Source organism: Canis lupus, chromosome 2 (genome assembly GCF_048164855.1).
Source record: "Canis lupus baileyi chromosome 2, mCanLup2.hap1, whole genome shotgun sequence".
NCBI classification, from domain to species: domain Eukaryota; kingdom Metazoa; phylum Chordata; class Mammalia; order Carnivora; family Canidae; genus Canis; species Canis lupus.
Window position 1 is genome coordinate 13,882,501 of NC_132839.1, and position 15,759 is coordinate 13,898,259.

Below are 15,759 nucleotides of genomic sequence, written 5' to 3' on the forward strand. Positions count from 1 at the left end.
AGGGTAGGCAGTTGAGCTGGCTGGTTTCTTGAGGCTGCTTGGTGGCTTAGGCGAAATATCCAGAGCTTTGACTTGAGCTTTGTTGACTTCATGTCCACAACCAAAGTGCTCTTTCTACTGACCACTTAAGAACTAACCAGTAGCCAAGTCTTCAGAGTGGGAAGATTCTTCTCCAGCCACTTAATATTTTTGGATATGGTTTCCAAAATAATTTGAAAAATATCCAGATGTAATCCTTGGGCCTCAAGAGATTCAAAGAAGAGTTTCACCTGAAAAATAAGCAAGAAAAAAATTACTGACATGGTTCATAAAATACTTGCTCTTGCAAAGGGTTTCAGAACAGCTTGCAAATTATACCAACACCAGAGTAATCATTTCTCTGCCAACCTTTGAATGGTTGGTTTTTTCCTCTTTTGTGTGTGTGTGTGTGTGTGTGTGTGTGTGTGTGTAATTATTTTTTCACTTTATCTTCAAACAATAGATAATGTAAGACAAGAATGATAAATCCTTATCTTATAAGTGAGCACACTGTGAGTAAAAATGTTTAGTGATCAAGCCAAGTCATACAGTTAAGTAGCGAGCCAGGATTTAAGTTGTAGAATTCTGAGTTTCCTTAAAGGGTAAATAACTCCAGATTCACTTTGGAAAGAAGATATAAAACATTAGAATGCTTTAAAAAAATAAGTAGAATTATCAACAACAGTAGTTTTGGTAAAAAAAAAAAAAAGACCTTTAAGTACTCTCCCAAACTTCAATATAGTCACTTCTGTGACAATACACTATGAAACAAAAAATAAGCAAGGACTCATCTCTTAAGTGTAATTTTCATTTTGAATGCTATGAACACCTGTATTTTAAGACATTCTAGCCCTGTCCCTTCCATTTACTTTCTATGTGACACTGGATGAACTACTTATTTTCTTTTAATAAAACAAGAACTTTAAACCAGATTACATCTAGGTTTGCTTTCAGTTTTACGATTTGAACATTTATTTTTAGGTTGTTAGCAGTAGAGAGTCACAAACCTCTTGCAACTCATCCTTGGAAGAAAAGTGAGATGTTGTGCCAGAGATGATTATTCTCATAGCATGTGAGCCCAAGTCAAATCTGCAAATAAAAAGAGAAACACACAGATTTAAGTAGTAGAAATACTGGCCTTATCTTTATGATACCATATGTTTTTAAAATATATGACATTAATCTAGTGATAATAAGCTTGTACATTACAATATATTATATTAATTACCATAAGAATAAATTATTCAGGAAAATCCCAAAACTATGAAGTGTATCAAATTTATTTTAAAGGTTTTTTTTTTAAGATTTATTTATTTATTTATGCATGAGAGACACACAGAGAGAGAGAGAAAGGCAGAGACACAGGCAGAGGGAGAAGCAGGCTCCATGCAAGGAGCCGGATGCGGGACTCGACCCTGGGACTCCAGGATCATGCCCGGAGCCGGAAGGCAGACGCTTAACCGCTGAGCCACCCAGACGTCCCAAAGTGTGTCAAATTTGACCATAAGATGAAAATGTAGATAAAACCTTTTTAGGAACTGTGACTAGCTTATCCAGCAATGTTTATGTTTAAATATATGTTTATGCTTAAAGCAGCATTCTTTATGTTTTTATTACGCACTCCATTGGTAAAGATTTTTTTGTCCACAAACTTCCCAATATTCATATTTTTATTTATGTATTATATGCATGTACTATGTTATAGGTCAAATAGAAAATTTAATAGCATAAGAACTAATATATGTAGTAATATGTTCTCTTTGCACTCTCATGTACTGTCTTGCACACTTCGCCTCCCATTTTGGAAATCCACTGTCTTTATACACAGTATTTTGGTGGGGGTGGGGGGCAATGCTATTTGGTTGAACTCTCACTTGTAGCCACAGAGTGAGTCCTTCACCCCAGTGTCTTATATAGAGAATTTATACCATAAGTCAAAGGGATTCGTGCTGAAAAGCAGAGAATGGATACATCTTAGAAATGATTCCAAATCCAGGCTGTGCACATGGTCAGGCAGGAGGATCATTTCTAGTGACAAAGGAAATCTATGGCATTGCAGAAAAAGTCTCATCATTTCAGGGGAGGGAACTGATAGTCATGCAAACGACCCAACCAATGATTCCAGTAATCCTTAAGGAAACATACACACGCTCATTTTACACACACACACACACACACACACACATGTTTTTTAAAGCTGTTTCTGTTTGATACCATGAGAATTCAAACCTCCTTCAAGGCCTTGGCAGAGGGGTGAAAATGCTCTTTTTGCTTACACAAAGCTATGGAGGCTCTGAGTCCTTCATGGCTAACAAATGAGAGGGAAGAGGAACTGGGAATGATGGAAATCAGAGATACTGACACTAAGGTAAACAGAACAGACTGTGCAGCTCTTAGATTCAGGATATTTTCCAAATAGTTTGTAAGTGACATTTTGGTTCTGGATAAGGACTAGCTGAGTGCCTTAGCAGGGGTTTGTTGTGAAAGAAAGCAATGCCATCCTGTGCCTTCCAATGAAATCTAACCATTATTGGTTCCTTCTGGGGGATACTTTAGGCCCAGGAGCAGGCTGGAGTGAGCTCTGGTTCTCCTAAGAGTTGAAATCCGAGAAAAGACTCAGAACTGATTGAGTTTTAAAAAGGGGTGGGAGTGCTCCCCAAACACTTTTGATCAGATTTCTTTCAGTTCCTCTAAGCTCTCCACTGGGCCACTTCCACAGGGGACCTGAGGGTGGGGGTTAGCTCTCATCAGAATTCCTGAAACTCTCCCCCAGAACAAAACTGCATTAACAAAGCAAGCCAAATGTGTTTGATGCACTATATGTGGTTTCAGCGTGCTGGATGGGGCTGATGACTGGATTTAACTCATCACACGCTTGCTCCCAGCAGGTCTTTGCCTGTGCAGAGTGAGCGAAATCTCTTTGCCACTCACTTCTCATTCCTCTCCCTCACACCTGGACAGAGTAATTTTGGGCCATTAAGTTTTCAAACTATTTGGGTAGAACTAGGATCATTTATATGCTTTGGGGGGGGGGGGACACATCATTGTACTTGGTTTCAGGCGACGGAGCTATTTAGGTGGAAGAGCACACATTGGATGTAAATGAATACCAACTTTTTAAGGAGATGGGTCCAATTTTCTCTCAAAAAATTCCAGGCTAATTGCTGCCCCTGTGGACTTCTGGTGATCGCATGAAAAAGGAGGCCCAACTCTTGAGTCTTGATGACTTCTCCTTCCATTCCTAGTTCAATTAATCTGAAGAAATAAAGACCATTTGACTTGTCATGGTATGTGCTATGTAATGGAAATTAACTCAGGCTACCAATATATTAAAAGAATAGAAGAGAAAGAGGCATGATAAAATTATAATTTGTTAAAATCCATAACAAATTCCTTCCTGGCTAACATTTTTAATGTTCCAGTTGAACTTTCAATTTTTTTCTGCCAGTAACTTCATTCACTTATTACTTCAAAGTACTTTAATTAGCATCTTGTAAAACATCTAACACACAAGAATGTATTCTTGTGATCATTTTTCTCCAAATGTTTGATGTAAAATGTAGCCATTTGTCCAGAATTGGTCACCAGATTAATAACTAGGAATATATCTGTTTTCACTATTTGCATTTTGTCAATATGTATTTTTTGGAAGTAAAGTCAAAGCAAATCAAATCTTGATTAAATTATTTTAATGCCTTTGAAGTTGGAGGGCAATATTTTAGTGACTTCATTGAATTTTTTTTTACTTCATTGAATTTGTATCAGTTTACTTTTAACAAGTTAGTTAAGTTTATGCACTTACTTTATTAACTTTTCCTGATGTTTGCTGGTTGACAATGCATACAGAATTTTGTTTTTTTCAGCACCTGACACTGACAGCCCATATTGCTCTAAAAGGTAATTCCATCCCACTGTTGTCTGAGCACCGACGGAATACACAATCTCCAAAACATCTGATGGAATGCTGTAGTATGAAGAACAAAGTGAAGAAAAAAGCCCTATGAAACAAAAACCCTTTTTTCTTATTACAGTTTTAAACTGCTATAACAGAATCACCCCTGAGTTATTTTCAGTAGTGTGTTAAACCTTTATTTCTGTCAAATTTTTATAAAAATATTTTATGTAATTTTGCTTTGCAAATTATTTGTGGGTTTTTTTTTTAAGATTTATTTATTTATTTTAGAAAGAGAGAGCAGTGGTGGGAGGGGCAGAGGGAAAAGCAGACAAACAGACTCCCCTCCAAGCAGGGAACCCTACACAGGGCTGGATCTCAGAACCTGGAGATCATGACCGGAGCTGAAATCAAGAGTCAGACGCTTAACCGACTGAGTCACCCAGGTGCCCCGTGGGTTTTTTTTCCCTTATTGATGATAAAATGTTAGCAAGGAGAATAATCATAAAATTTTAACTTACTCAGGAACTAAAATAGCAACTTTGTAGAATCAATGATTTCTGACATATCAAAGTGTTGGTTTATACGGAATTCTAGAATTGAATAACCTATATTGGTGCTATGTGATTTTTTTAAAAATAAAACTTGGTTTCTTACTGCTTTAATATCACATTAAAGTGTATTTTCTAACAGGACTGAGAGTCATCTGATTCTCTGGGTCTAGAAAATTTAATTTAGCACAATTGATTGGGTTCGGTCATTTTATAATTTATAATTTGTAAACCTGATAAGGTTTTGGGGTTTTATTGCCCTGTAGAATATTAACTAGGTTTGATTCTAATTTGGTCTATGGTTTTTAATTCCAATATTGTTAGATCAATAATAACTGATATTCCTTTTGATGGCTCAGAAAAACTGCAACAGAGGATGGGGCAGGAAATTTGCATTTATCATGTAGTGACCATATAGGAGAATCTACAATCATATTTAACTGTCAAAGCTACCTAGTGAGATAGTTCCATTTTTAAAAAGTGGAAATAAAGCTTGGAAAGGTTAAGTAACTTGCACAAGGTGACATGACTAGCCATTGTGAAGATGGAATTTAAACCTATGATCCTAACACTTGCGTTATTTCCCCTATACGTGCTTAAATATCCCAAGTGCCAGTTGAATCACAAAACAAAGACTAAGCAATTAAATTATAGTCTGCATTGTTTTGATTTTAGTGTATTTACTGTACAAATGTATGAAAGTTGATAATAAATACATGTAAGTTCCCTGAAGGTAAGACACATAGTTGTTTTGTTTACTGCTTTATCCTTTTTTCCTATAAGCAGTGCCTGGCCCACAGGCAACATGCAAAGAATTATATATTGGACACACAAATGAACGAAGTAATTAATCTATGTAAGAAAATTCTTCATTAGGATCAATACTAGAAATCTTGAAGTTTAGGGGGAAAAACCCTATAATATTTAATTATGTATTATCGATTACAAGCATAAATGAGCTTTATATTTTCACAAGTATAGCATCTGGTTAAACACGTTCAACTCACATATCTAACCCATAGGTGGGTTGCTGCAGATAAGATCACTCCTCTTGGAACAAGTATAAAGGTGGAATAATATCTCATTATGCTATAAGGCAGCAGGATGTTTACATTTTAGCGTCACTCATTCAACCCATTCAAACATGAACAAAAAAGAGGAGCTAAAAGATACTTTTCTTAAACTGCTTTTTTTTTTTTTTGGCTCAAATAACAATGACAAGGAAAGTACAAAGAAGAAAACAAATTAATGTTTTCAAAAAGAAGAATTCAAGAAAGGATTTCAAAAAGCTCACTGAGATTTAGTTATATGGAGAGAAATTATGATAGCCTATCAGCAATCTGATAGGACAAATGGACACCATTACATTGCACAGCACTAAAATTGCGAATTTTTTTCTTCAGTTTTAAAGAATGAATTTTCCTTGATCCACATACCAATTTGATTTCTCAAAACATCCAACTCTAGAGTCAGTTTTAATGATAACAATGTAAAACCATGTGTTGGATAGAAATCAAGTCTTACATTGAAAAGATTGTGGCATCTGTTAGTATTTCTGGATTGTAACTGCTAAACTGAACTGCAGCATAATCCATGTGATCACTGGGCATCTTCTTGATTATAATAACCACCAGAATACATTTTGCCATCAATATACACACTTTTCATGGCTCAGGCCATCAATTTCCCCTCAAATATGAAATTTGGGGTCAAAATTCGGGTCTGTGGTATTGGTTAATGAAGAAGTAATAGACTTTTTAAAAAGGTATCCTCTCCTTATTTTAAAAACAATTTTAGCAAATGATCACTGGTGTTTTGACTGCATGTACATTTCACATTGCCTTTTGTCTTTAAAAGACATCAGTTTTTGAGCTTGGGCACCCCCCCCCCCCCCGTTGCTTCTACCCTCTGGCTGTCTTTCTGTTACCATGCCAATGCTTATTAGCTGTTCCTCTAAAGGTACCTAAATCTCACTTCCCACAAAATCTATTGAGCACTTACTATATGGGAGCATGAAACAAGGGTTTGTAATTCCCAGCATGGCTTTCCGCCCCCCTCCTCCAACCTCACTGAAAGGTTTTAGATGTAATGTCTTGCTTGATCAAAGACTTCAGCATCAAAGTGAAAGGAACAAAGAACAGGACAGATATCTAGATTTACGTTAATTTTCCACTGGATTCCATCCACTGAGAGAAGAGTTCAGTTGCCTTCTGGATGCAAGGAGCATGGTTCAGGTAACAGGCCAATTTTAAGATGGTCGAGCGAAGCAGTCTGTCCCAGACTGAGCCCTTGTCACTCCAGCTTTGCATGTCAATCACTGGCTTAAAATATCGGAGAATGTAACGCTGCAGAAAGCACAGGATGATTTACAGAGAGGCTAAATTTAGTACTTAACACAGCTCTTATCATCAAAAGGGGTCAACTCTAAACTATCTACATGAATCTTCCTCAAACACAGAACTATTAGTCCATCTATTTTTCTCTCTGTTTTCTGGGCCCCACCTACCATAGTCAAATAGAGTTTCTGCATTAAAAGTATGACTTAATTTCCTATCGGGGGTGGGGGTGGATATCAATAGATAAAATCACATTTAGGAGGAATATTTTGCTCATGATCCTGTCAGGATCTTCTTAAGTTGGTGATGACAAGGAGCAAAGGATTCCCAACCATTCAATGCTGTGGTGTTGACTGTGCTATCAGCCAGTTGCCCCAGCTTCTTGAAGATTTATTCCCCAGGAGTTCACACAGACAGACCAAGTCTCACCAATCCTCCAGACACTCTATACTTACTCAGTGAATTTTCTGGAAGTGATACAAACCTTGAGGTTTTCAGTGACATCTGAAATATTCCTTCTGTGCATCATGTGGTAAAATAGTTCTAAGTATTCCAGACCTTTGAGAAGTGCAGGGATGCTTGTTTCATGTTGGAGATAGCGAGTCAGGTCAAGGGCTTTGTCTAGGGTCAACCTTCCTGCACTGAAGTATGAAACAAGTTGTTGGTGGTTTGTGCATATTTTATAGTTCTTAATATTCTTAACATTAAAACAAATATGATATAGAGAGCAATGATGGGGGCAGTTCTGTTCTAAGGATTAAATGGCTTCATATGAGTTGAGTGCTTAGAGTAATTCCTATAATACAGGAAGAGCTTTATAAAAGAAATATTAGCTAATATTAATATTTAGTACAAAATAATATCAAGGTTTTCATATATTATGTCATTCTCTAATTGTTTAATTTGTGGATTTGAATTGTTCCTCCCAGCAAATTTGGAATTTTGGTTTTGTTTTTTTTTTTTAATTTGGAATTTTGATGACAGGTACAGTGTCTTCTCTTTTTTTAACGACCCTCCTAGAGTCTAACAGAGAAGTAGTAATTATTCTAGTGGGACAAAAAAAGTAGTTTCATTGTGTTTTCGAAATCTATTTAGATTCCAAAGTTATATGCTTTCTCCATATTTTCTTTTAATAAGAAGAACAAACAAACAAACAAAAACTATTATTCTGAATACCAAAGCATTAGGGTCTCTTCTGCAGAGGAAGTAAACCATTATATTGTCATTTTTGCAGAGTGGTTCTCACATGTGTTTCTGACAGGACTTGTGCCTGCACGTGGTCTGTAAGCTATTACTGCCAGCATCGGACTCCCAGATTAAGCATAGTAGTTTGATATGGAAACAGATTCCAGAACAAAGGACGTCTCTGTTGAATTTTTCATTAACATAATGTGCTACCTCCTTGGGGTTTTTGAAATTTTCAATTCTTATTGAGAAAGAGGGAACTGAAACTAAAAAGAAGGAACTTTTGTTGTGACTTCACTCTTCTCAGACACAATGAGATACTGCTTTAAAACAGACTTACGGAAAATTTCCACAATTTTTGTCTGAAGACGGAGGGCTAAACCATATACACTATGATTCTATAGATGGCTGTGTTTTTTAAAGCATTAATCTACCAAATGTCACTATTCCTTCCCACATGTGTAAGTGTCATGATGTACAGTACAGCTGATACCCTAGAGGATCACCAACAGGAAAAACTAAGTATAATATTCCAGGGGCACAATTTAAAAAAGAATGTTGAACACAAAAACTACCTTATAGTAATCCTGCTTTTCTTTTTTGGTCCAGCCTAATTTGTATCTTACTAAAACAAGCACCTTATTTACTTCTGTAGTTATCTATTATAAACAATTAATCTTAATATTCATATGAGAAGTCATCTTTTCTTTTTATATAATTAGTTTAATAAAAATCCAGCTTCTCACCACCAATCATTACACAAAATGTTATCTGAATGCTTGTTCAGCTTAAAAACTAAAGACACATATAAGTGTATACTTCAGCCCAACAGAAAAAAAAAAAAACTATATTCTATTAGTAGACGGTTCTCTACTTATTAGTATACAGTTTCAGCTAAATGGTATCTTTGTAAGATAAAACTATATTTTCGAGGAACCACTTTAGGTCTTCTTTTTATGGTGTCAGATTAAAAGAAACAAATAGTTTTTCTGTAAGGAAATTACAGTTGTCGTTTTAATTCTACTCAACTCAGATGGGATTCAAGTGTTAAATTATATTTAGTAAATATGAAAATCCAATCGAAATAAATATCCATTCCTTGGTCAAATTCTGTCTTCAAACCAAATATGATCGCTGATTACTTCTTTGAACTCTTAAATAGAGATTTTATAAAGCAAGAAAGGGTGAGATAAATATCACTAAAGGGAGAGTAGCAAGTAAAAATATTTAGTTCTATTATGAGTGTTTTAAATTGTTTCCTTATTGAATCAGTTTTATTATAAAATTAATATAAACAAATTATGAAACAGCTGGAAATTAGAGGGGGGAGGAAACAAGCCTCATAGTTTCATTACCTTACATATTCACAAATAGCACTTTGGAATATTTCCTCCTCTTTTTTCCCCTCCACTTTTAGGAAGTACTTTTTTCTATGTAGTTACAAACATAATAATACACAAATTCACTTTCCACTTTTTTTCTAACCTCACACTATTTGAAATGCATTTCTATGCCGTCACTTCATCTTCCTCTTCAATACACAATCTTTTACGCAATGTATATTAGATAATATTAATAATACTAACAGTTCACATTGATTGAACAGGTACTGTGCTTAGTGCTTTATCAGCATTATCTCATGCAATCCTCGAAACAACCCTTGATATTAGATATTACCATTTAAAGCTGGAATTTTAAAGACTAGAAAATTTAGGCTTAAAATGTTTAAATAATTTGCCCAAGGTCAAACAAGAATTAAAGAGGTAGTACTTGAAGTCATCTATTTTAAACCAAAATTTTACTCTGAATTAGCTTCACTAACCTGTCCACTTTGTGAAGAAATATTACTGTTTTTTCTACTGATTTATTAATAACTGTAGGGTTCCTTCTGCTAAATTAACACAACCCATAAATGTATTGGCTAGAGAGAGCAAAAAAGACTTCGCAACTACTTGAAAGATTGGCTTTCATTTGCTAAATTGTCAATATTCCTCAGTGACCCTGTTCTTAAATTTTTAATCTATCTTCTCTGCAATGTACTCAGAGTTTCTCCTCTGAGCAGACAAATCGCCTTCCGTGAACTGTGGCCTACTTCTCTGCTAGTCTGATGGATCCACTCAGATGTTGGATGGCCACGTCCTGGCCAATCCTGGCCTCCAGTGGGCTCTGCTACCACAGTGTTCTTGAGACACGTGGGGCTGAAGATTCAGCTCTCAATCTCTCCTTTTCCCCTAACTAGAGAATTCTGTTGTTGTATGGAGAAGCTTCTCCTGAGAGATGTCCTGCTGATTACTCTCACTCAACTTGACCTAGATAAACATCTGAAAGGAAATAATATGTCACATTGAATAAAATGACTATAGTAATTCTGAGAATAGGAAAAGCTTACAATGCACAATATTCCACCTGATTTCCAATATTTTTTTCTGTTGGTGATCTTGTGACCTTATTTATTTTATATTTTATTCTGCTGAGGATAAGTGAGAAAAGAAAGAAAATATTTTGTCTTTCCAGGAAAGTCTAAGGAGGAATAAGCATAAGTAGCCAATTCCTCCTTCATTTCCCTTTCAGTTTCATACTGACTTCTTCAATGTGACAAGTGGATTGTGTACTAGATTTAACATTTAAAATCATAAAGGCTAAGACTATATTATACTTTTGGTTCAACAGATTACATAGGTGTTTGGTGAAGCAGCAAGCTACTCACAAACAACAAACAAATATAAACAAATTTTAAATCTGGAGTCAAAAGCTTAAATGTTTAGAGGGTCCATCCTAAGTGAGTGAATCAGGCCACTCATGTACAGTTTGAAACTTTGGTGCATGGGACAGTGAAAGCCTGGCTTCAAGAAGGATCTGCCCACTGCACCCTCCTCTGTGGGAATTAAGGTCCACAGTTGCAAAATCTCCTCACTTTCAAAAAAAGATTCCAGAAGTCAGGATTTGTATATAAATTTACCCACATTTTAAAATGTCAGAATACATTTTCAAATACTGGTCGGGTCAAAACATCTTCTTAGTGAGTAGGCTTTGGCCTAGTGGCCCGTATTTGACCTTCATTCAGATCCATCTCATACCAACAATCAATGACCAACACTGAATATTTGATTTTGAAATCTAGCATATCTGATTATGATTAAGTTATTTACTGTGAAATCAGATGAAATTTTGCATTACCTTACTAGCTGAAACGCATCATGAATCAGACCTACTCTGTCCTTAGGTCTGAGAAGTGTGTGATTCTGACTCAGCTGTGTAATAAGTTGGTCCCATCCATGCCCCTCATAGTGAACAATGTAGTAGCCGTTTGAGTCCACATTGAATTTCACCCAACTGGTCTTTTCAGATAATTCCAGAGTGTCTAGAAGGAGGAAATTGGCATAGCATTTCATTATCAACAGACATACTAGGAACATCTCCAAAACTGTTAGTACTCACTCTTTTACTAAATAATCGGTAGGAAGACAAAGTTATGGAAGAATCATTGTGACATTCATTTTCATAGTCTACTGAATGGGGTTTTTTTGTGAGCTATGGTCTTATTAAATTAATAAATAAGTTACTTCATAGGAAAAAGACTGCTAAATTTGTTCTCAAACGCAGTCTTCGCTGGTCTAAGAGGCCCCGTTAACCAGATGATAAGCATGATCAGAATCCCGCTTGATTTATTTGTCTCAGGGTTTAGTTACTGGTCATTGAAACATAGTTACTGGTCATTGAAACATGTACATGTAAAGACGTGATCCATTTTTGTCTAGTCCTTATTTGGGGTGAAATAAGGATTCCAGGTTGAACATGACATTATGATGGAAACCCTCTCACAGTTCAGTGAGGTGTTCAAGAGAAATTAAGATTGTAATATATATTTTTAATATGACAGACATTATACTATGTGGTAAAATAACATTATTATCATATTCTCTCAATAGTTCTGTGAGACCTAGTCCTCATGCAAAATAAGATGAAAAAATTGAAGCTCAGGAGGAGTAAGGAATTTTCTTAGGGTCACACATATAATAGATGATATAGTGAGGAGTTGAATCCAGGGCCATTTTGTTCCAAAGTGCATGTTTTCTTCCAATACATATTTTTGCCTTGTGGCAAACAAAAATGTTTCCAATACACATTTTTGCCAATTGCTAGGTTAGTAATTTAAGAGCTGTAAGATAGGAATCCATCATTTCTTGATACAAATACAAACCTATCTCTAAGTGCTAAAGCACAAGAAAACTTTCCACTGAATAGAAATTTGAACGTTCCAACTAAAGGATTCTTTTAGTAACTAATAAATGGATAAGTGAGAACTTCCCCAAATATAAATCTCTTATTATGAGATTTACTTATAGTATCTTTCCTCCAAATAACCCAAAACATGTTTAATTTCAGAATTGAAACACCTGTTTGACTAATGAGTTTATTACCTGTCCTTGATTTTAGAACGTGTCTATGAACCACATTAGAGGAACTCGTGGAGTAGGTCAGTGGAATATGCCAGAGGAACCTATGTCAGAAAATAGAGATGGTTATGAATGGCCATTTTAACATTCACATTGCCAGACCCAGGTAGGCTGTCAAAGACACCTAATGGCCCATCTTTCACACCATCAGTGGCCTTGTAAATTTTATAGGCTAAGACTTGCAGATCCTTGAGTATGTAAAAATTCTTCTATGTGATTATAGAGGTGCAACAATATATACCTAGGTGAACTCTGTCACAATTACCAGTGTCATTTGCTGTCCAAATCTCATACCACAAGTTCTGCTGATTATTTTCTTCTAAGCAAGAGAAAAAAAATCCAATCTTCCTTTCACAGTTTCAAAAACTCTGGCAGCCTGATATTAATTCAAATAACCAAGGAAAAGCTTCAAGAAAAGCCTCAAGAGATAAAGATCTGACTTCAGTATAATTTCCACTTGCCGTTTTGTTCAACAAAGCTACCCACACCCAACTCCTGCAACTGGTTAGTGACTGTAAGTGGTCAGCTATGCCACAAAAAATCTAGGATCTGCAAATCAGCAAAGTCCAGAGAGCAGAAAAACAGAATGGATTGGAAGAAAGGCCAATTTCAATGTACTTCGGACACTTTTCAATGGTCCTACTATGGTAAATAACAGAAATCGGCTGGGTCTTTTTTTTTTTTTTCATTTCCTCTATCACATCAAGCCATATTAGCTTCAGTAATCTTGCACACGTAAAATCATGTGCTTGAAAATACCGACAGGTATAAAACAGAAAGAGGAATAATTAAGGATTTACCTATTAGTTTTCAGAAAAATGTAAAACAATGAGAGAAACAGTATACACAGACTTTATCCCATAAAGGGTCAGAAGGGATAATCTACCTGCTAACCCACAAAGTATCAGTAATTAACAAAACAATCGAAAAATTTATATAAAAAGGTAAAAATAGACACATAGACATTGCCAGGACTTAACAGGATGATTGTTAACTGGATCACTCTTGGCTCCAGAAGGAAAGGGATTTTTTCTAGGTAAACATATCTGGGAGTGAAAAAGAGGGAGAGTAGCATTTCATGAGTTTGGATAGGCATGAATCAGAGGGTAATAATTTTATAAGAGTAATCTAAATACTGCCTCAGAGGAAAAATACAGATCATTGTAGAAGATTATTTGTTATTCTGGACCATCCACACCATTGAACTCCCTCATGGCATTTGGATAAACTACAAAAGTGTGAATCATGCCTTCCCAGTAACAAAGCAAACATTAAATTTTCCAGGCTGTGTTGTCAAGATCTAAATTGTTTAAGCTCTTTGAGGTTCAGACTTCAGAAGGAGATACAGAAAAATGAAATGACGCATGTATAGAGAAATGGCATTAAAGTTGCTATTGGATTGGAAATAGGCAACTGACCAAATAAAAAAGAAAAATATATTATATATATATATATTCTCTGTGTTAAAGACTTTGAATTTGCTTCTGGTTCTCAGAAAAATTCTAGAATTGTTATTGGACAGATACATCTCAAAGAAATAACAATCATAAGAGCCAGTGCAGATTCACTTGTACTATTTCATTTAAAATTAACCTCATTCATCTTGTGGATAGAACCAATAGATCTGAGAAACGTGGGCAGTGTTGTGTTTCTTGCTTTTAGTAAAGCCTTGAACACATCCTCTTTAGGTCAGGCTGGTGAGCAAGATGATAGTACGGTTCACTGGATTTGCTTTCATTATTACCAAGAACATCATATGTTTTTAGACCCCCTGTTTATAGTCAGTTACTGAAAAATAAAAGGCCACAGGAGGTTTAATTCCCAGGAATGTAATTCACCATATAGGGGATATATTTTCTCTTTTTTTCTTTCAAGACTTAATTCATGAGAGACACAGAGAGAGGCAGAGACAGAGGGAGAGGGACTCGATCCCAGAACCCCAATCACAACCTGAGCCAAAGGTAGATGCTCAACCACTGACCCACTCAGGTGCCCCTATTTTCTCTTCTGATAAGATGTGGAGCTGTCATAACACTTTCTAGGTATGCGCTGGTCACCTAACTTACAAGGCCCAAGAAATCTAGGATTGAAAAGAACAGGACATATTTTAACAGCCACATAGCTGACCACCCCCTGCATCAGAACTGAGGGGCTGCCGCAGGTTCCTAAGAACACAGCTGCACCCTCAACAAGGCAGCCTGGGGCCCACCCGGAGCTCTCTCCATGGGTTCTCAAGGCTAGCTCAGGCCTCTGACTCCTGCGGAGAAAGAGCATCCAGCCTGTTGCCATTGAAACTGAGAGAAAGCTAATGAACCAAGCAGCAAACTGAGCTGAAGGGAACTGGACCAACAGAAGAAACGCAGTCACCCTTCCTGCAGGGCCGTCCACTCAGGGTCCTCCTTGAAGACTCCGCTCAGGAAGCGCTCCTGCCTCAGTTTGAGGGAATGCCCTTCTCGTTCAATCACCAGGAGGGGAAGTCCTTTCTGCAGAGTCCAGGTCCTCATCATCTGCTTGACGTCCACATGCTCCCCCAGAAAGGCCAGCTGAAATGACAAGTGATTTTGGTGACTCGAGCCAGAGGAGAGACACCAAGGAGGGCAGAAAAACACAGAGACCTCCTTGGATGCCAGGAACCAGGCTGGAGGAGGAAGAGGGGAGGCCTCAGGGTATACCCTCAGGGCCGGGACTGGAGCCCCCTGCTCTCTGCAAGTTAACTGAAGGAGGGGTGGATGTGGGAGCGAGAGGGTTAACGTGTGGTGACAAAGTCCCAGAGGAAGGCCTTGATGCTGGAGCCTCCCTCCTGCTCCATTTCTTTTTTTTTTTTTTTTTCCCTGCTCCATTTCAAACCAAAAAAAAAACCCTGAAAACAAAAACAAAAACAGAAAAAAAAAAAACACCCCACCATTTCATTTTCAGAACAGTGAAGTCGAGGTGTTTAGGAGAGAAATGTCTATCTTTAGGGAGCTTTAAATATTCCAAAAGAACAATATTACATCAATAGATGTCTATTGAATAAAGAACAAAACCTCTAGCTCCCCAGCTTCTATTATAGATTTCAAATCACTGGATTATGCTGACTCTTCCTTTAAAAATTACAATTTATGGGATCACCATGATTCTTTTCAAAGGGAATTCTTTTCTTTCAGGGTGACTTTTCTTTCTCCTTCACTAAAGTGTTCCAATAACTTCCCAGAAGTAAACAAAAAGACAGGGCCTCAAGAAAACCATTCACTATATTTCCAGACCTAACATATTTGGCTTGGCATGTTTTTGAGCCTGGAGGATGCCAGTGCAGCACTAACCACGCAGAGGAATTCTAA

The 15,759-nt window shown here is 36.7% G+C and overlaps 1 protein-coding gene across 2 annotated transcripts in view; it reads right to left on the bottom strand.

The window, feature by feature from the left end:
• Positions 1–15,759, bottom strand: part of ERAP2 (endoplasmic reticulum aminopeptidase 2) — a 39,982-nt gene that overhangs the window by 1,798 nt on the left and 22,425 nt on the right. Inside the window, exons 11-19 of one of the 2 annotated variants that reach the window (XM_072789982.1) lie at positions 14,807–14,982; positions 12,404–12,483; positions 11,160–11,343; positions 7,282–7,438; positions 6,622–6,806; positions 3,821–3,982; positions 3,133–3,273; positions 1,026–1,107; positions 1–269 (exon numbers count right to left, since the gene is read on the bottom strand). The exon at positions 1–269 is cut by the window's left edge and continues 1,798 nt beyond it. In XM_072789982.1, the coding sequence (XP_072646083.1) occupies positions 126–269; positions 1,026–1,107; positions 3,133–3,273; positions 3,821–3,982; positions 6,622–6,806; positions 7,282–7,438; positions 11,160–11,343; positions 12,404–12,483; positions 14,807–14,982 (1,311 nt within the window). In that variant the 3' untranslated portion in view covers positions 1–125. The remainder of the gene's footprint in view (positions 270–1,025; positions 1,108–3,132; positions 3,274–3,820; positions 3,983–6,621; positions 6,807–7,281; positions 7,439–11,159; positions 11,344–12,403; positions 12,484–14,806; positions 14,983–15,759) is intronic. The other variant, XM_072789972.1, reaches the window with a different exon arrangement.